The 22378-nt window shown below is 35.6% G+C and overlaps 2 protein-coding genes across 4 annotated transcripts in view; one reads left to right on the top strand and one right to left on the bottom strand.

Moving 5' to 3' along the window:
• Positions 1-14210, bottom strand: part of LOC144965247 (E3 ubiquitin-protein ligase UHRF1-like) — a 28064-nt gene extending 13854 nt beyond the window's left edge. Inside the window, exons 1-7 of the mRNA XM_078900384.1 lie at positions 13746-14210; positions 9003-9164; positions 8609-8683; positions 6923-7179; positions 4311-4523; positions 2223-2350; positions 1684-1870 (exon numbers count right to left, since the gene is read on the bottom strand). Of these exons, the coding sequence (XP_078756510.1) occupies positions 1684-1870; positions 2223-2350; positions 4311-4523; positions 6923-7179; positions 8609-8683; positions 9003-9164; positions 13746-13898 (1175 nt within the window). The 5' untranslated portion in view covers positions 13899-14210. The remainder of the gene's footprint in view (positions 1-1683; positions 1871-2222; positions 2351-4310; positions 4524-6922; positions 7180-8608; positions 8684-9002; positions 9165-13745) is intronic.
• A 45-nt stretch (positions 14211-14255) lies between these two features.
• Positions 14256-22378, top strand: part of LOC144965248 (phospholipid scramblase 2-like) — an 18313-nt gene continuing 10190 nt past the window's right edge. The window contains exons 1-4 of one of the 3 annotated variants that reach the window (XM_078900387.1): positions 14256-14384; positions 18434-18581; positions 20081-20225; positions 20724-20914. In XM_078900387.1, coding sequence (XP_078756513.1) covers positions 20761-20914 — 154 coding nt within the window. In that variant the 5' untranslated portion in view covers positions 14256-14384; positions 18434-18581; positions 20081-20225; positions 20724-20760. The remainder of the gene's footprint in view (positions 14385-18433; positions 18582-20080; positions 20226-20723; positions 20915-22378) is intronic. The other 2 variants (XM_078900385.1, XM_078900388.1) reach the window with 2 other exon arrangements.

Here is a 22378-nt window from a genome sequence, read left to right as displayed (position 1 = left end):
TCAGGATTTAAAACAAATATCAGGAATTGTCCGATGAAATCGGGAGAGTTGGCAGGACTGCATTATCATGGTTGTGGTCTAGTGGTATGACACTCGCTTTCGGGTTCTGGGTTCGAGCCTCACGCTCGGCGCATAGTTGAGTCCTTGGAAAAGGCTCTTTACTCACATTCTCTCACCATACTCAGGTGTAAAATGAGTACCTGGCTGTTAACAGCGTTGTCTTTGTCCGAAAAATTGTAATATCGCCTGACAGGCGTCATGTCCTGTTCTACATGTTAAATGTTGCTGTTGACCAGGGACCCCTTGTAAAGCGCTTTGAGCACATTTAGTGGATATTGCGCTATATAAAGCTCAATTAAATTTTAAAATGCCCTTTGCAGACCTGCCAACTCTTCATATTCCAAAAGTGGAATCAGAAGGTCAAAAAATAGGAATTTCTTAACAATGGATAACTCTGTATCGAAATGTTCACCAACTTTGCCACCAAACACACAAAGACAGTATTCTGGCACAGCTGGCAAAACTACATATCATACATATGTATTAAGTAATGGGAAGGGAGAAAGAAGTGCAATTAATTTTCCTGCTTAATTCCCTGTTGTAAATAATAATTTTTTTTAATTCACCTTTTTAACCCCCCCCCCCCCCCCACACACACACACACTCCTCCTTTTTTTTTTTCTTCTTACCATCACATCATCATTATTAATTTTGAAAATCAGAATTTTAGAGACAATGTCGTAATTGTAGAAAAGAGTAAAAAATAGGAGTGATTCCACTAAAAGCGGAAGGGTTGGCAGTTATGCCTTTTCCAAAAAAGAAAAAGGAGGAAAATTCTTTGCGTAAAGACATGAAAATATTTTGCGCAAATCTTCTCTTAATCAAATGGTATTACCCTTAAATCATAAAAAGGTTCAATATTCATCTAGTTTCCCCTTAACTGTTTCTTTTAAACAACTAAAATATTTTCTTTTTTTTTAAAACAAAAAAAAACTTGAAAGCCAGAAGATTTCAAAAAGCCAGTTTTCTGCCTTTAGCCTGGAAAAGGGCATGTCCCTGTATTATACAACAATTATGCAACTCCACTCTTTGAAACTTTGAACCAATAAACTTAAGAATTGCTGTGCTAAACAAAATCAAAATAAAATCTTCCTAACATATCAAATGTATCAAAATACAAGAAAAACAAACAGTATTTTCTTCAATTTCCTTTAAGCCTCATTTTGCAAATACGTCTCATATTTTGTAACAATTCAACAAAATTGCTTTAAAAAGGGAGGAATAAAATCTTAAACAGTGCTTAATACATATAAAAACAATTTATTCACCCTTTCTTGAACACCTACCATAAATGCAAAATCATTATATCATAAATTGATCCAATTAAGTGGCATTCACAGAAACCAGTTGGACAACGCAGCACAATAATATGGTCTTTGTTTCACATCCAGGAGGTACGGAGTTCAATCCCAAACTACAAAGTGCAGCCTTGATCAAATCATCTTAATCTAGCTCATTTTACAGCACTGTTGTGCATCTGACATCTGAGCTATTCCAGTCTTCTTTTAGATTAAGACCTAAAAAAAAGTTTGTTATTGTGGATAATATATCTGATTAAATTAGTTTCAAATAAATTTCTCTAAAGTAATGAATAGTAAATTAATATTTCTTTTAACAACTCACCAATCATCATCTTCAGGAACTGTTTGTAGGGGAGGATTCAGACAATACAAATGATATGCATCATTGCACTCATCACAAAGAATTGTTTTCTCAGGATCCTTTTTGTCTCCACACACGGCACATGCACAGTGTTTACACTTTCTTCTTGGAATGTCATTACAATATTCACATTCTGGTTTACTCACTCCTATTGTGTGACAGAAGTTAAAAACAGACATCCTTATAAATCCCAATAAATTTTTTAATGTGTTTTCATGATGAAAAATAAAAAATAAAATTCATTTAAGCTTTATCAAAAATGAGGAAAAGTTATATATATCGCCATCATTGTAACAAATAAGATATGATATTTGTGTGTCTGGGGGGGGGGGGGGATGATCAGTAGGGAAACAATATAGCTTTTTAAAATAAAATATAAAGTACATATAAATCCCTAGCTGGTTCAAAACATTTTAATAGTTGCTTGATATAATAAACAAACCAAAAAAAATTTAATAAAATAAAAAATAAATTTTAAAACCATTTTTTCAACTACTCACTTTTTTCAATGACAGAACTCTGATCCTCTGACAAATCATCTTCTGTGAGTTGTGTGCCAGGCTCTTCGATAGCAAAGATTTCCTTTGTGAAAATTAATTGACTTTTATCCAATGGCATTAAATCAGCACTGGCAAAAGAAAAAGACATGGAAACCTTTCAATGAGACACACTTCAGGGTCAAGAATAGTAAAGGAAGCACATTTAGCATTATGTAATTATGAAAATGCAATATATAAGAATAATTTATTATTATCATTATTGTTAATATTATCACTATTATTATTAACCGTAAAGCTACTTATTTACCCAGAGCATATTTTGAATATAAATTTATATATATATCAGGCCTGTAAATGGTTGGTGAAAAAATTGTCAGAACTTTTTGAACACGCGAAAATAGACACAACAGGACAAAAATATGGACACAACACAGATATGACACGTCAATTGACTAGTCAAATCATGTCAATTTCCCCTACTTATTTATAACGAGGTCCTTATTTTATGGTATCAAAAAAAAAAAATCCCAATTATTTGAGGCCCCAGGTCTGAGTTAGTTGTAAAATGAAAGGAAGAGAACAATTCCTACCCTTTTGAAGGATGTGTATCTAGACGTCTAGTGCTTGATATGGGAAGCTGCGCATCTTCGCTCCTGTTTGTGTTAAATGTTTACGCTGATTCTTTCGTTTATTTGGATTAATTTTTATAGAAGAAGAAGAAGAAGAAGAAGAAGACGACGACGAAGAAGAAGAAGAGGTGGTGCGGTGGTGTGAGAGCTTTCGAAGAGAAATAATTATTTCGCATTATTTTTTTTCCGTCTCACATCCGGACAGAACCAAAGAAATATAGAGACTGAGAAATAAGAACCGGAGATATGCATGTGTGTTGGTAACAAAATAGAGAGAAACCTTCCGGTCCGGTTCGACACACTTCTGTGCGTGCGTTATTTACTGACTATGTGTGTGTGTGTGAAGACGAATCGCGCGAACTTTGCGACCTCTCTCTCGCTGGCTGTGGCACAGTAGCCAAGCAGTGAATACATAAACGTCTAGCGGAGCGTGTAGGTGGCATGATAATATTATAGCTAACTGATAGACGGCATGTTTTGTCTTTGATGCGACAAATAAAAAGTTTTGTTTTGTTTTTTTAAGTCGGCATTTGAATAGGAATAAAATCTAATTTTTTTTGAGTAACGAAATAAAAGTCTTTTATTTTCTTTTTTATTGGTTCTGTTCTTTGGCGTTACAAATTTTATTTTTACTATTATCTTTTATTAATTTTTTTTTTTAGCACTTATAGAGTAAAATCGTACTGTCGGAAATCCGACAATAGACGGAAGATTTACAGGCCTGATATATATAAAACAAACCCCCAATTACCAGTCCTTAAAACAGGTCGTTTAATTGTCAGTTAAGAGCACCACAATATTTCATAGTATTTTATTTTATGTAACACTTGACAGTGTTATATATATATATATATATATATATATATATATATATATATATATATATATATATATATATATATATATATATATATATATATATATATACATACACTGTCAAGTGTTACATAAAATAAAATACTATGAAACATTGTGGTGCTCTTAACTGACAATTAAACGACCTGTTTTAAGAACTGGTAATTGGGGGTTTGTTTTCATGACACCTCTTACAACCAGATATACTGATAGCTCAGTCTGTAAAGCACTCCACTAACCAGCAAGCACAGTGACTGTCATCCATCATGGTACTTTTTTATCCTCTGTCCATCAAGAATTAAATGGGTATCAGTTTCTATAGGATTTGATGGAAAGTATTTTACATCATATCCACACAGGTGGCAATCAATTATTACTGTCAGCTTAACTTGACGTAAAAGGGCTAATTTGGGTATCTGGATATGATATTTGGCAGAAAGTACTGTTCCATGGATAGGCGCATTTTTCAAAGGGTTAAAAGCAATTGCCAATGTCTGTTTAACATCAAAGAACTCGGGATAAATGTGATTTTATGATACTTAACATCCCCTTTAAATTTCTGAATAGCAGATATCTCAGAAAATATAAGGACATATTAACTAACCCAATAAATACTGTAGCAACAAGTTCCTTCACAGTTCGGCTTTCCTTTTTGTCTGTGACGATGCAGTCATACCAAAATCCCCTGGACTTTGGTTCTTCATAATTGTAATTTGCCATGATATGTTGACCGACCTCCACATCAGAAAATTTTATCAGAGTTCTGGCACGCGGCCTGATCTCAACACTCATTAACTGTAAAACATCATCAGGATACCTAGGGAATTGTCAAACATAAAATATGTAACAATAAATTGAGACCACGATCTGATAAAACTTAATCTGAAATATCATGCCAAAACACAGATGGCATCAATAGATAAATCAGTAACTTCTTTAGTTGAGCAACCTTTCACACGTCTAAAATTCAAATTTCCCCAAAACGAGTCAACAAATCAAAAAATGCCTGTTATTTTCTTTTAAATATGCTTTTGTTTTTTAGGGTTTTACAGCGCTTGCAACACATTGAGGTCATATCAGCGCCAGTAAAAAGGAAGAAAATGGGATAGTAAAAAGTTCAAGAATAACAATTAATGCACCCAAGAAAAAGTAAGACAAAGGGGAATTGATTCAAATAGGAAACAGATGTAGATTCCAAGAGCACACTGTTAGTGTATTTAGTTTGAGATCACCTAAATGTCTCATCCAGACACAAGCACAGGTCCCCACTAAGAGATTTGTTTTGTTTTTAAGGGCTTTACAGCGCTTGCAACACATTAAGGTCATATCAGCACTGGTAAAAAGGAAGGAAATGGGATAGTAAAAGTTCTAGAAATACAATTAAAGCATCCAAGAATAAGGCAGATAAAGGGGAATCGGTTCAAATAGGAAACAGATGTAGATTCCAAGAGCACACTATCAGTGTACTTAGTTTGAAATTACCTAAAACCAACTAAGAGGAATACACTCAAATGTTTACAAATTATTATATATATATATAACACAAAAAATTAATACAATGCGTAACAGAGAGATGATTTACAAGGCAAAAAATATTTTCTCCCAAAACTCTAACTATACATTTGACTGTTTCCCTTCCAGCCAGTGTATCCGGCCAGGGTCAGGACAAAACTAAGTAATCTCATTCCAAGACAAAGACAGAAAGCATGTTGGAAAACAGATATAGGGGGATAAAAGACACAGTAAGTGCCTCCCTGCCCACTGTGGGAGGTCAGGAACCCCACCCAATTCTTTTAAATACAAATGGTGGTTTTCGGCCATTGATTCAAAACATACACTGTGTTGAGTTTCACAAAACTGACTTTTTTCTTATCCAGGAGTACATAGAGCCCCATAAACTAAACCATGAAGGTAAGCATTGTGTTTCAGAGAGATAAAAAATGATGTCCATCAAATCAAAAAATGCCCCTGTAATTTCAAAATTATATTATTTAAACAATATGAGAAATTTGAAAGATTTGGTTATTTCAAAATTAAATGAATTTTTTTTTTTGAAAAGCCATTTAAAAAATCATGGAAAAAAATACAAGTCTACCTAGAATATGAACAAAATTGGACAAGAAAAGTAGGTCTAAATATAAATCATCAAGCATATGTAGTGACGTTGGCACGGTGCTGGAAGCAAGGTAAGGGAAGGGAGGGCTTAGACTGTCACCAGATGTGGTCATAATTAATCGTTGATCAAGACAGTCAATTTGATGATCACAATTTATTTTACAGAGGTGTTAAATGTGCTTACAATGGGAGGAATCAAGACACGAGTAGCGCCTGCACTCTTTGTCAGTGACTTTCTTGATTTCATACATGCATCTATTGACATGTCTATTTTTATGATTCACACCTGAAATCTGCACCATCAACCTGAGATGTCAAACACGTAATTAAAACCATCAGACTTTATCTTCAATTTAATGGCCGAGAATAGAATTGGAACCAGTTCACAGAAAAGAAGATGACATAAACAGATACATTCAATAAAAATTCAAACAAGCAACAATCACAAGCATCTTTGCACCTTTTCCCACACCTACGCGTAATGCAGAGGCATATTGTGGCAGAAAAGCTATAAGGGACTTCTTAATGGATCAATGGTAGTTTCAAGTCTGAAACCTGGTGCATATAATCCTGTATACATTTGGAACCAAAGAGGAAAAGTTGTTATTACTGTCATATGTACATTGATCATAAACTTAGTAAAAATATCTGAATTCATCTACTATAAGCACTATGCTTACAAACAGACTACTGCACCTAAAAAGTATATTGTGGTCAATTTGATCAAAACTATGGACAATTTTGTATATAACTGTATAAGATCAGCCTCCTTTTTCTGTATTTTAAAGATGGGAGGGCTAAGTATTTTTAAATTTCATATTTTCAGTTTTGCTAAAAAGCTTTGTTGCTCGCCTTTGGGCATTTTCTAAAACAATTGACGTTGTTTGAATAAGGGGCTCCATAAACATTTACCATATTCAAGTATGGGTCTAATGACAGATCTATATAATTGAAGAAAGATTAAGCATTGTTGAAACAATTATAATGATAAAAGTAATAAACTAAAAAACTAGAACTAGATTACACAGATGTTAAGAGCAAGTGAACATAATACAACAACAACAACAACAAAATTTAAGTCATTGTACAGCTGTAACCTACTTTTCAAAAGAAACTTCATAAGTGAAACCATCTGGATCCATGAAATCTAAAGCCTGACATTCATCTCCATTAGATTTCTCTCCAATTTCCTTTCCTTCGTTTTTATCTATAAGATATTTCGATGCTAACTTTCCATAGGCAGAAGTATTTCTAATACGTTCCTTTATTTCATCCTTCAAACCAGACTCAATTTTCAGAATCTTTGCCTCAAACCACGCACCGACTGTATAGTCCCTGGCATCAATTATGTCTCCAACCTATTGAAAAATCAAGTTCAAATTATATTAAGAAAGAAAAGAAGTTACATATAAAACTTGTGATTAAAATTCAACAACTCTTTCCACTTTTAAATAAATTCAAATTTGGTACATTCACCTTTTAAGAATATGTCTCGAGATAGATGCCTCTGTGCACCTAATTTGCTAGTTTGAAAAACATTTTAGATTAATTTTTACAACAAAAAAGGTGGTTTCTATAAATCAAAATTGATTGGAACACAAATCAAACTAATCAACTAAAGTCCAATTATCTCTATCAATAATCAATGTTACATTTTAAAACACCATCCCAAAATCCATTGGACATTAATCAAATTCAAAACAGAAAAACCAGATAAGCCTTGGCATTCTAGCCTATGTGAGAAAATAAACCAATGACAATGATTTGATCTTTTCTGATAACTTTAAAGATAATATCAATTCAGAGCATTGAATCTCAATCCTGAACACCGCCACCTGACATCCTCTCTCAAACCCTATACAATCTCACTCCCATAGACATTGTTACACAATATGCAGATGGAATTTTAAAAATTTATACATTTTGAACCTTGTTCTTCTATTAACTTGAAGCATTGGGGAGAACAAGAAGAAAGTGATGAATGCATGTTTTAAATAATAATGCAGCAACGACAATTTAACTGTGAAACTTTCAACTAAATGGCAATCAACCAACATTTTTAAAAATTTAATTTAAAAAAAACAATACTAGACAAAACAAAGATTTAGCCTTTCACATTTCAAATACATTTCTCCATTTTAATTAAAAGGATATCACATGACAAGATCATTCATAAAGAAAATATGTTTTTGTTTTGTTTTTAAGGGTTTTACGGCGCTTGCAACACTTTTAGGTTATATCAGCGCTAGTAAAAAGGAAGAAAATGGGATAGTAAAAAGTTATAGAATTACAATTAAAGCACCCAAGAAAAAGTAAGACATAGGGGAACTGGGAACAAATAGGGATCAGATGTAAATTCCAAGAGCATACCACCGATGTACTTAGTTTGAGATCACCTAAAAGTCTCATCCAGACACAAGCACAGGTCCCAACTAAGAGGAATACACTCAAATGTTTACCAATCATATAATATAACATGTAAACTCAACATAATACAATGCATAACAGAAATATGATTTACAAGGAAAAAAATATCATCTCCCAAAACTATAACTATACATTCGACTGTTTCCCTCCCAGCCAAGGAGCTCCGGCAAGGATCAGGACAATAATCTCATTCCAAGACAATGACAGGAAACAATTGGGAAACGGGTATGGGGGGATAGAAGACACAGCATGTACCTCCCTGCCCACTATGGGAGGTCAGGATCCCCACCCAGCATAAAGAAAATAAAAAGGTTCCATATCACTGATACATTTCAAGAAAAATCTATATTATATACACACCTTGTACAAACTAGCTGATGTGTCTTCAATTTCCATTGATGCTTCTTTTACATCCTTTTTCATTTCATCTTTTGGCTGTAACACATACATAAAACAAATCAGCACACCCTCCATTAGAAAATGCATCTCATATGATACATGTAAATCTTGCTTTCTCACTCCACTAATCAATTAAATTTTTAAAAATCTTATCATCAAAAGAACTAATGAAAATATAACATTGAGTTGTTCATTTGTCACCAATAATAGAATCTTGACATGTGACTTGCAGATAATGAAAGTAGAATTAAAATCAATTATTTCACCGAACACTGTTCAACAAAAATATTCTATAAGAGGTGAAAATTAACAAAATAAGAATGAAATTTCAAACACTCAATAAATTTGGCATTACCTCCGAATTCTCTTTGTCAGAGCTGACACTGCCTTCTTCATGATCACTATCTTCTTTTTTGGGACTTATGGGTGGTGGGACAGGCTTTGATTTACGGATCAAAAGTTGTACTGTGTCATTCAAATTCACATCATAATCAAAAAGTGTGTAGCCATCCTCCATCTGCAAAAATTATAGGTACCATTTAAAATATAAAGTAAGCTAGAGAAATAAATGATTGATACATCATTCAGTGTCTAACTGCTTCATGTAAGGAATGATTAAAGAAAGTTTTGAAATGTTTAAGTTTTAGTCTATAAGTTGCAAAAGACACGATGTGCCAATCAAAGCAACAACAAATTTACCATATGACAATGATCCCTGTCACTCTGGTCATTCATTCATTCTTGGTTCTTGTGCATGTGAAAAATGCATTGATATGATTTGGGGTCTTCAATGTCTATAATGTCAGGAGGTAGTCATTCGTATATTGTTGAGGAGAAAAAGAAGTATTTGTATGTACTTGACTTGTTCTTGCAAATGGTTGATGGCATTTGTCACTGTTGTTTACCTGACTGATGTAGTCTGGAATGTTTATGGCTGAATGTCTGCATTTATCTATCTGTTTTGTGAAATAATTCATGCATTTTCTCCACGGAACTGAAGTGTTGGTCATATTAGTGAAGAGCTGTCATCATACACACAAAACTGGTTGGTTTGCAGTATAGTAAAAGTAATCCAAATGAAATTATGCATTATTAGATTTTAATGAAATGGTTAATGTCTATCAACAAGGCCAGACAGTCCAACGTGGGTGTTTATTTAGATTACACCAGCATCACCAACTCCTGCTCAGAGAGGACTGACGAGACAGTGTCAGGTGTTACCCCGTGTGTACAGGACAGGTAGAAAAAATCTTGCAAGGACACAAAAAGTGCAAATGGGGTTTCCCTATTTTTCAGTCCTCTGATGTAGAGAAAGGCTCCAAAAATAGATGATCCAATTTGGCACCTATGCAAGACAGTTATGCGAAACAGCCGAAGAAAACTTGTAAATCACTTGAGTCATCACCAGGTCAATAACTTTTTAGCAACACCGGATCATACATATTCTAATGTTAAAAATCTAAGCAGTCTGTTTGCTTTCCTTCACGTGGTTGAATAAAAAAACAAATAAAATAAATCATATGGACATTAAAAGGCATAACCAAGAGATGATTTTAAAATTTTAAAAATACATGACAACACTCCAATGGCATGCCGTGGCCATGATCCCCAGCCCAGGATTTAGTATAGTATAGTATAGTATAGTTTTCCAGCGTATTAGGCGTTTTGTGCCTTTGCTGATCTTGGCATTCAGTTCATCGAGATAAAAGTCAATAAAAAGCCCTAACAGATCTTTTGACCTGTATCTATAATATATAAACTTTTTGATAAATTGAAGGCCCTAACCCTAACAGATCTTTTGACCTGTATATACGTCTAACCCTTTGATGGGATCTTAATGGGCGGTTCAACTATGCTAAACATGTAATCTGCTAAGTGGCTATCTAAGCTATTTTTGAAGGCGTTGACACTTGGAGCATTGGTCACCGTTTCAGGGAGACTGTTCCAGCGGTCGATCACACGTTGATTAAAGTAGTGTTGCCTAAGCGATGTGTTACACCTTGGTTTATGCAGCTTGTAATTATGACCTCTGGTTCCATTGTTTGCAAACACGAAAAGTTTACTCTCGACTTGATACAAACTGTGTGTAAACTTGTATGTTTCAATCATATCACCTCGTACTCGTCTGTATGTCATGCTTGGAATTTCAATACGTTTCAGTCTATCCTCATATTGCTTATCTTTCAACCCAGGAATTACTTTTGTTGCTCTGCGAAGCACGCCTTCAATAAGTTTCTTATCTTTCTCAAATTGTGGTGACCATACTGAGTTGCTGAACTCGAGATGGGGTCTGACTAATGCAGTAAATAGTATTTTCATAGTTGCTGCATCTAAATAGGTAAAAGATCTATTGATGAGTCCAAGGATTCTGTTTGCCTTATTAACTTGTGTTTCTATATGCTTTGAGAATTTTAATTTAGTATCAACATGTACTCCCAAATCTTTCTCAAGTTTTGACTTATTCAGAGCTGTTCTGTCGCTACAGTGATGCTGTCTCATATCGTAGTGAAAGATTTTGTTTTTCGTTCCAAGATGTAGCACTGTGCATTTTCCAGCGTTGAACTTCAGTTGCCAATCGTCTGCCCAGTTGACTAGATTGTCAATATCTAACTGAAGACTGTCTCTATTTTCTAGATTGTTTACCTTTCTGTATACTTTAGTATCATCGGCATACATTGAACATGAGCTAGACAAAATACTTGGTAAATCATTAATGAAGATTACGAAAAGAGTTGGACCTAAGACGCTGCCTTGTGGCACTCCACTAAGAACTTCTGTCCAATTTGACACTGTGCCTTGCACGCTAACTCTCTGTTTCCTGCCTACTAGAAAATGCTTAATCCAGCTTAGAGTATTTCCTTGTACACCATGAGCTTCCAGTTTGTTTAAGAGTCTTTGATGGGGAACAGAATCAAAAGCTTTAGCAAAATCTAAGTAGATTGCGTCAACCGAAGATCCTTGGTCGAGAAACTCTGTCCAATCATTTAAAGTCTTTAGGAGGTTAGTTGAACATGACCTGCCAGAAACAAAGCCATGTTGGCATTCAGACAGTAACTTGTTGTTCTTTAGGTGAGTTATGACATAGTCTCTAATAATGCTCTCCATTATTTTGCAAACCACTGAGGTGAGGCTAACTGGTCGATAATTGCCCGGATTACTCTTGTCTCCTTTCTTGAATAACGGTGTAACTTGTGCTTCTTTCCAATCGGGTGGAAGAGTTCCTGAGTCAAGTGATTTTTGGAACAGTAACGCTAATGGTTCGGAGAGTTCTTCTGACAACTGACATAATACGCGGGGGTGGAACATGTCAGGTCCTGGGGACTTGTTCATATTGAGTTTGTCTAGTTTCTTCTTTACAGTGTCTTTGTCGAATTCTATATCTGATAGTATGTTGTTTACACTTTTTCTTTCACATGTAGGTATATTAGTAAGATCCTCGTTGGTGAATACACTGCTAAAGAACTTGTTAAGAATATTGGCTTTGTCAATGTTAGATGAGGCTGTCTTATGATCATCATACAAATCCGCAATACCGTCTTTAGTCTTCGTTTTTGTTCTAGCATATGCAAAAAACTTTTTCGGGTTCACTTTAGCCATACGAGAAATAGATCTCTCATAGTCCTTTACAGCAATTCTGCATGAGCTTTTGGCTTGATTTCTGGCCCTCGTGTAATTAATATAGTCTGCACCCTCTCTAGTTTCTAAGTACTTTTTGTAAGCTTGCTTCTTTTTCTTGAGTTTTGCCAAGACTGTAGGATTGATCCACCGAGGTGAAGTTCTGTCTGAACTACTTTTAACTTTTGGTACGCTGATGTCCACTGCAGACATAACTTCAGATTTGATAATAGTCCATGCATCGAGTACAGACAGGTTTATTATTTTTTGTGTTAGGTCTGCAGCTGAGACTAATTCAGAAAGCTGTTTGTCTACCAGCCTTCAAGAACAACAGTCCATCTAGTTTGCAAATGACCAAAACTGTTTTGTCTCACAAGGCACCACTATATGAGAGATGGGGGCACTGTTTCATATTCAGCAAAGGAAATTTTGAAAAATAAAGTCAAACAAAAATAAAATCCAGGCAAAACTACTTTAATTCATTACAGACAGTTACAGTGTCGTAAATACTCTGCAGCAAGTTTGGGGTCATTTCGCCAGAGAGGGTTCCTTGATAGATTTGATACTCATAATTCATAAGGCTGGAGTTATTCGGATGACTCTGAATAGTCTCCCATGGCCATTCGGACTCATCCAATATACATGTGCAATCAACAGATTATTCGGACGCAATCAACAGATTATCGGACTCAGTCTGAATAATCCTCCCATGACAGTAAGGTTTTTGTTTGTTTTGTTTTCTTTTATTTCAGTTAATAATTACATAAAATTGATGCAAATAAAAATACCAATTTTACTATCAATAGGTAGTCTAAACCCGCTTTATTTGACAAGAAAGAGAAAATCAAAGATCAATTGAAAGTCCAATTAAAAAGAAAAAAGAAGCGTTAAAAACTCTTCAAAAGGAACAAAAGTCAGTCAACGCAACTGTGGTCAAAATGAAAAGCTGAGAGTACTTCCGTAGTTTCAAAAAACAGTGCTAGTGCTAGACAGGCAATAATCCTGCTCAACTACAAAGTAGAGGTATGATCTGAGTCAGTGTGATATGGGCAAAACAAAATTTCTTCTGAACTGAACTCTTCTTCTATTTCTATATCATCTCTACCCTCTGCACGCACAGTACCCCCCCCCCCTCCCCTCCTTGTGTTTGCACATGCACATTGTAGTTTGAGTATGAGTTCGAATAGCCACGGGTGACTATTCAGACTCGAGTCCAAATTGCTACATTGTACTCCTAAACTTTCATAATGGAAAATCAAATGTCATTATTCACAAGTAGTGACTTTGCCTTGACTTTGAAAAAAAATGTTTAGAGGCAACAAGATTGTCCTACTAGACTAGAGAGGCTTTTACTTTAGGCACAATTGCCTTTTGTGTGTCTGTGTGTGTGCGCGTGCGCCTATGTGTGTGAACAAAAGCAGTGGATAGTAGTTTTGCATTGGGGCATGTAATTATCAAAATATTTATAATCTGTTACTGTTACCTGTTTTCCTCTGTAGAAAAGTCTCTGGTGTCCCTCTTCGGCATCAAAAGGATCAACAAGTCGTTTCCTCAAGTCTTCGACTTTAGTCAGTTTACTTAGGTTGTCGATGCGTACTGCATCCGAACCCGATATTAGTCGCACCTGTATCCACATGATTGTTTTAAAGAAATGTATCCTAAGTAAGGTAGATCAACAGGTAATGGGTGAGGGCTTTATGAAAAGTGGCTGGCAGATGAATTGTGCGAATTAGTTGAGTTTCCTACTTCACAGCTGCTTATACTACGTCCTTTAAGCCTTGAGATTGAAAGGGCTTAAATCCACAGAATGATAGTAGCCACAATACAGCAACTATATTTTCATTTGTAAATTATACTTATACCAATGATAGAAAAAATTAAACATAAAATCCACTCATTCGTATTACACCCATTCATTACTGTTGTAATGTAGCGGGAAATATTGCGCGAAAGAAAAATGTAACTTCTTAATTAAAGAGTGAATTTTACTTTCGTTTTCATTTTGTAAACAAAATAGGAATCCAACAAAATAAACAAATACTCCATCTACAGCTCCAGAAAGATAACTTCGATAGCTATAAAACTTTTGAAGATCAGTTCTAAAGGATGTTGTAATCAAAAGGTATTTAAAGGACAGAAAAAATTGCATATTTAGTTCATAGTTCATCTTTATTGAAACGCTGTGATTATCCCCAGACACCTGTCTGGGGATAACGAATTTTCATTATCCCCAGACGCATATTTGAAACTCCGTTCTACTAAACAATTATCCACATTCCAGAATATGGAATGTTTCTAGATGCACATAGAAATAAGGAAGGTTAATAAAATATCTATAAAAACATAAAATTAACCAACATTAAAATCAGTTGTTACTACATATACACAATATGCGTCGACTTCGAAGTGGGTGTCATGGCCGAATGATTTAGTCGTCTACCCTGGAAGTTTGACCATAATCGACGTTGTGGGTTCGAATCCTGGTAACGTCACTTTTTTTTTTTTTTTTTTTTTAAATTCCGTCTTCTTTTTACAGAACGTTGAGAGGGATAAATGTCCCATCCATCCTTCCCCCACCTCTTTTTTTTTTATTAATCTCTCTCTCTCTCTCTCTCTCTCTCTCTCTCTCTCTCTCTCTCTCTCTCTCTCTCTCTCTCTCTCTCTGCTTGATTTGCTCTTAGAATTAGTTGAGGAAATATTTGGGTTGTTTCCCTTAGCACGAGGAGCTTTCGGAAGGCCTTCCCTGCTCTCCTCTTCTTTTCTCCTCTCTTCTTTTTGGGTGACACACTCACTCTCATGAATTTCATCACAATGAACGAATACATCATTTTTTTAAAATTTCAAGTGAAATTGTGCAATTGCATCAGATGATCTAAGCTAAGAAAAATAAAATAATACAAACTAAATCAAAGCCGACAATAAGATTATAATGCAAAAGATAAATATAATCTTAGATAGACATGGTCTACTGTTATATTATTATTATTATTATTATTATTATTATTATTATTATTATTATTATTATTATTATTATTATTATTATTATTATTATTATTATTATTATTATTATTATACTTGTTATGTAGTAGTAGTAGTAGTAGTAGCGTATGGCTACACCTCCAAATTTATTTCGTCAACCCAGCTTCTAAAGTCTTCATCCGTCCCAAGGATGGTTTCGTAGCCACCTTCAAGTTTAGTGACCGGACAGTGGAGGACGATGTGATCTCTGGTCTCTGGGGCCGCCTGACATTTCTGGCAGGTATCACTGTTTCGAAGATTCCATCTGCACATATTTGATGCAGTTCTGCCATGTCCAGTTAAGAGGCTATTTGAGGAAGTCCAATATTTCCTGGCGTTATTGAATGCAGGCACTCTTTTGGTTGGATCTTTAATGATGTTTCCTCCTCTTGGTGTTTCTCTGCTCCACATTTCTCTCCAGATTTCCTCCACACTGAAGTCTGCCATTTTTGTTAGGTGGAAAGGTCTTCTCAATTTGAGTCTTGTTGTTGACGGTGCCTGCTTTATTATTGATTTTATGGGAATGTTGTCTGTGGCTTCGTCAATTCTTGCATGCATCCTTTGATTAGCTTCTTGTCGTCGAAGACTTGGTGGTGCAATGCCGCTCAGTGTTGGGAGCCACTGAGTTGGAGTTGACTTGAGACATCCTGTTATAATTCTCATCGATTCTCTTAATCGGATGTCAATGAGGTTTACATGTGGGCTCCTCATCCAAACAGGGGTGCAGTATTCTCCCACACTATAGCACAGTGCCAAAGCAGACGTTCTCAGTACCTGTGGTGAGGCTCTCCAGGTGGTACTTTTGAGTTTTCTCACCAGGCTGTTTCTTTTTGCGATTTTATTTGCGGTTCCCTCAATGTGTTTGCAATAATTTAGTTGTCTGCCCAATGTAATGCCGAGGTATTTAGGATTGGGATCTGGGGGTAGTATTGAGTTATCAGCTGTGATCTTCAGTTCTTTTGTTGCCTCTCGATTATTCAAATGGAAGTTTGTGGATACTGATTTGGTTGTATTCATTTTTAGGTACCACCTATCAAAATATTGTTTCAGGCGGGAGGTGTCTTTGCTTAGAACTTCTTCAATCTCTTTCCAGTTTTTCGATTGATAGGCTAAGGCCCAGTCATCAGTGTATCCAAGTTTGAGTGCTTCGCAGTTGGGCATGCTGGAGATATATACATTGAAGAAAGTTGGTACTAAAACAACCTTGTGGTACCCCATTTTTAATTTTGCGTGTTTTGCTTTTGTGTTCTCCAAGTATGACATGGAATTGTCTTGTGCCAGTCATGGTAGACAGCAGTTTGAGCGTCTTTCTACAAGGAATCATTTTTGAGAGCATTAACGCCTGTCCAAACAGTGTCGTAAGCTGCAGATAAGTCTATTAGGACTGCACCAGTCTTCTTTTTGTTCTCAAAGCCTGCTTCAATGTATGAGGTTAGTGCAAGGACCTGTTCACTTGTGCTTCTTTGTGGTCGAAAACCAGCTTGTTCTGGTGGTATGCAGGGATTTACGTATGGTGTGATTCTCTCTAGTACGATTCTTTCCAGGAGTTTGTATACGCAGCAAAGTAGAGATATTGGTCTATACCTGATGGTTCAGTCATTGGTTTGCCTGGTTTTAATATGGCGATTACTTTGGCATGTTTCCAAATTTGTGGGTATGTGCCCTTTTCCATGATGTCTGTCATAGTATTTGCCAGCCAGTCTATTGTTGCTGGTCCAAAGTTAGTAATCATGTCGGTGTATATTCCATCAATGCCAGCAGCTTTGCCATTTTTTATTTTCTTTATAGCTCCTTTCATTTCATTAATCGTTATTGGGACACTTAAAAACATGCTATGGTCAGGCAGAGTTTTCAGGGTCTTTTGATATTCTTTTCTTATTTCTTTTTCAAATTGATGGTTTGGCATGTATTGCCCCCGTTGTTTAATTTCTTTGGCAATTTCGTCAGGTGCAATCTGGGGGGCTGATTTCAGGGTAAAGCTTTTTGAGGGTTTGCCATGCATGGCGTCTGGAGTGACTGAGGTCAAAGTTTTCAACAGTTTCTACCCATCTCTCTTTTCGGCTTTCATGTAGTGTGTTTAGTTGTTCTTCCCAACCTGTTCATCATGTATCTCCTCATATTTTTTCAGCACTTCTTTGCTTCATTCATTCCAGCATGGGCTGTATTGTTTTCTAAAACCCCTGGGTATGTTCTTCTTTGCGGAGGTTAGAACAAGTGTGTTAAATCTCCCTATATTCTCAGTTTTTGGAGGGATCCTTTTGCAAGTTTTGTCAATTTCATCACCGAAAGCTTTCCAGTTTGCTTTTCGGAAATCCCACCTTGGTTTGGGCAGGGTGTTCATGATTGGGATTTGGATTCCAGTTCTAACAAGGACTGGACGATGTAGACTGTGAGGAAAATCTCCCAGAATTTCTCTAGTTGACTTCAGCGAATTTCCATTTGGGTCCTTTGTTACAAACACGAGGTCTGGTGTATAGTCTTTGCACAAACGGGCTGATCTTAGAGTTCCTTTGTCTTTGGGGTTGTAAATGTGTGTTAGGTCATTAAGGTTTGCCCATTGTGAGACCTCATTCCCTGGAGTGTCATTTTTGTTGTAACCCCATTCGGAATGGTGGCTGTTGAAGTCTCCCATGATTATGGATGGGTGATTTACTGTGTCTTTAGGGTAAGAGGCCCAGTTAAGATTTGGTGGTTTGTATACATTAGTGATTTCAGTGTCACCAAATTTAATAGCGATTCTTTGTGTGCCGTTGATTTCTGTGCTGCCTCCCAGGTCAGTGACTTGAGCTGCTGCTCTGGCATAAGTGATGATGCCGTATTGCCTATGGTGCTGTTTGTTTATTACATGATATCCCTGAATGTTGTATCTTGAGGGAGGGGCAATGTCATCGAGATGAGTTTCCTGGAGGAGGACAATGTCGACATCATATTTTTTGAGTACACGTGATAGGTATTCACACTTAGCCATTGATATTCCTTCTATATTCAGGGAAAGTATTTTAATGATAGTGCCTATAGCGAGACTTTTCAACGTTGGAGTCTAGCTCACTTGTCATGTCAATCGGACTTCCTACGTTTGACACATGGTCCTTTTTGTACTGGGCGACGACCGAGCCAGCATGGTATCTTTTCTTATTTTTCATTTTCATTGAGTTGGAGGTGTAGGTCCAGGAGAAGGAAAAACCTTGTCTGGATGCCGGTTTGGATCATTCTTGATCTGGCTACTCATCTTCAGCTGTTCCAGAGAAGGATCATCACGTTGCCGTCGTACAGGAGCTTGTGCGCTGCCATGACCCTGAAGGTGATACCAGCCTAGATACTTGTTATCATTGTTGTTATTATTATTATTATTATTATTATTAGTATTATTATTATTATTATTATTATTATTATTATTATTATTATTATTACTACTACTACTACTACTACTACTACTACTACTACTACTACTAGTACTACTACTACTACTACTACTACTACTACTACTACTACTACTACTACTACTACTACTACTACTATTACTACTACTACTATACTACTACTACTATACTACTACTACTACTTTTCTATTCACTTCATATCTTGTTACTACTACTACTACTACTACTACTACTACTACTACTACCACTATTACTACTACTATCATTATTATTATTATATTATTATTATTTCTATATTATTGTTAATATTATTATTATTATTATTATTATTATTATTATTATTATTATTATTATTATTATTATTATTGTTATTATTATTATTGACTCTATCTCTGTGTTTTAAGTTGCTTTCTTTCTTAATCTTAAGAGTCAATTGCCAAGCATGGCGATTATAGTACATCATGCTGGTCACAGCAACGGTATTATTGGAGGGAAGGAGGGGGCCAAGGGCACTACAACAGACCTTCTAGGAATGACCACAAAGATGCAGCATGGTTCAGCGGTTTGGACTTTGCTTCATACCTGAAATGTACCGAGTTCAAATACCCGCTGCACTGTGTGTCCTTGAGTAAGTCACCTCGCCCTAGATCAGCTTGCGGCTTTGCACTGCGGCTGACACCTGATTCAAATTTACCTTGGAATAGACCCTTACGACAATTTCCTCCTGTGGGATGAATAAGGGGAATTTATTCATTTATTTTATACATTTCCATAAATGACAGATATCACTGTCATCATAACAGTTGTGTAGATATTACTAACAAATCTCAGCAGAGAAAGGTTTCTTATCCTGATTGAATTCTGTGCCGTTTTCCGAAGTTGATTATGGAAGAAATGCCTCTGGGCATGCCAAATTATTCCTACTCTTACTTTGAACAGGAGCTTTTATATAGCGCAATATCCACTAGAAAAGCTCAAAGCGCTTTACAAGGGACCCTGACCAACAGCAATACATAACATGAAGAATGAGACATGATGCCTGTAAGGCGATATTACAGTTTTTTCCGACAGACAATGCTGTTAACGACCAGGTAGTAATTTTACACCTGAATACTTGAGAGAATGTGAGTAAAGAGCCTTTTCCAAGGACTCAAATATACTCTGAGCAAGGCTCGAACCCAGGATCTTCCAATCCGGAAGAAAGTGTCATACCACTACACCACATAGCCGCCTACCTAATTAGAATTATGTTTTGGTTCAACCTATGCTTAAACAAAATAATCAGAGCATAACAGCAAACTATTTATTTTAAAGAGATGATGAAAAGAGTTACTAACTTGTGTGATATTACAGGCATCAAAGAAATTTAGTTGTTATTTTGAAATGTGTAAACACTAATAGACCTGTTTTTATCTCCAAGCACAATTGATGGAATGTTCAAATAATTTCAAGTCAAGACTGAACCATCCTGATATGCTTCCCACCTGCGTGTGATTATCGACACTGACGGCATATTTTACCAGGTCACTCGCATTATCATACATGTGACCCATCCCCTCAAAATGGTATTATATGAGAATGATTTAAATGGTCAAAATTAATTATGTAGTCTAAAATGTTTGATTTGTATTATGTTTATACATATTTTATTGAGGATTCTGGACGTTTTCTCGAAATGAGAAAAACTGAAATTTTCACATTTTTGTCATTTTAAACAGAAAATCCCAATGTGGCATCTGATTCACATCGACATAACAACTTTTTGAAACAATGAATCATATATTTAATCTAGTGATCATATCAGAGATACCATGACTCTTTTTTTTTTTTTCTTTTTTTTTTTTGTTGTTGTTGTTGTTGTTGTTGTTGTTGGGGGGGGGTTGTTTATTTTGATTACAGGTTTTCATTATAATGTGCTTTATAATAATGGGGTATTTACATTCTTTTCAATGAGATTCAGTACCTAAAACTGGCAGATAAATGTAAACCAGATAATTGAAGAGAGCATGACACTGTGACAGAAAGAAGACATATTGAATAATTAAGCCTATTATTATTCACAGGTGTGAACATTTTATTTCCTTTACAATATAAGTCGTGATGGATAAGAACTCTGGTGCTGTCACTTGCCAGCCTGGCGGTGCACCAGAGTTAGAACAGAAAAACTCAGGCTTTGGAAATGTCACTGACTTGAATGTTATCTTTGACAAAATAGATGATCTTACCATACACCAACACCTGGACGCCTTTGAGGGTGAGTAATGGGCTCATGTGATGTAATCCAATAATTTTTTTAAATACATTATCTGCTCTGTCGCATCTTTCCAATCTCTTGCTGTTACTTATAAGCACATTGTCTCTTGTGAAATATGTCAGATATGAAAATATGTCAGTTTTTGTTAGACCTCGTTGACAGTTATACACTGTTGAGTGGTGTCTGTTTATAAGCACTTCACTTTTAAGCATGATCTGGCTATGAGCACAGTCAGAAAGTGAAACAAAATTTTTGCTTTTTAGATTTACCCCTCTACAGGCGTAGTCAAGCTATTCGTTTCAGATTATTAACATGGTTATTTTATTTTACCAGTTTTTGAAATGCTAACAAAGGGAGGAAATACACTGGCAAACATTGCTAACAGAACCAATTAAAATGCTCTTGGGATATGTTATTCACACTTTCCTATTATATCACTTCTCTTACATAAAACATAGCCATTCTCTTGGTTAACACCTCAGTATTTACGTGGTTAAAGCAGGTAATAAAATCTATGACAGATTTAGAAGCGAATACAAAGCAGAAGACGAAGAAGCAGTACTCTGTAAAAAGTATTCACAAAGAAAGAGCAAACTACCAAACAGGCTCAAAATCCTTCTTCAACCAATAACAAAAGCAGTAAAAACGTTAATACATCATTTATAATGTGGACAGATGCAGAAAAATAGGAGTCGAAATGTCAAAAAGGGCAGGAAGAGGAAAAGGGAAAGGAGAGCGAATCAACAACATCAAAGTTGAATAAGCAATTAATTAGATTGTATCCTTCAAGTCAATTCGTTAGAATAGTGTCAAAATTAGTTCACAAAAATGGGACATGAATGTAAATGTAAATGTAAATGATGAATTTATATAGCGCCTAAACATCCACGTTAATCGTGCTCTGCGGCGCTTTACATAATAAAAATAAAATTAAAAATGAAAAAATAAAAATGTTTAAAAACAACAAAATTAAAAATCACGACACTAAATGATACATAATAAGCATGCATACAAAAAACAGAATCAAAGCAACATCTATTTTCTGAAAAATAAGCCTCGCGGAACAACTCAGTCTTCAGACATTTCCTGAAAGATGATAAATTTTCACAAGACTTTGTCCGAGGACTAAGTGCGTTCCATAGGCGTGGAGCTATGAAAGGCTTTTTCACCGAAAGTGGATTTTGAGGTGGTAACTTTTAGAAGTTGGGACTGAGATGATCTTAAATTTCGAGTGGGTTCATATTTTTTAATCAGTTCCTGCAAATATTCAGGTGCCAATCCATCCAGACATCTAAAAACATAGCACAATATTTTAAATTCTATGCTATACTTCACAGGAAGCCAGTGCAATTCCTGGAGAACTGGTGTTAAATGAACTCTTTTTTTCGTTAATTTTATAAGTCTAGCCGCTTTATTTTGAATTTTTTGTAGTTGATGAATTAATCTACTTTGACAGCCAATGAG

The sequence above is a fragment of the Berghia stephanieae genome, chromosome 2 (genome assembly GCF_034508935.2).
Source record: "Berghia stephanieae isolate SIO BIC M18660-M18661 chromosome 2, UCSD_Bste_1.3, whole genome shotgun sequence".
Classification (NCBI taxonomy): Eukaryota; Metazoa; Mollusca; class Gastropoda; order Nudibranchia; family Aeolidiidae; genus Berghia; species Berghia stephanieae.
The sequence above is the reverse complement of the archived record's forward strand: the minus strand, read 5'-3'. Positions and strand labels throughout refer to the sequence as shown.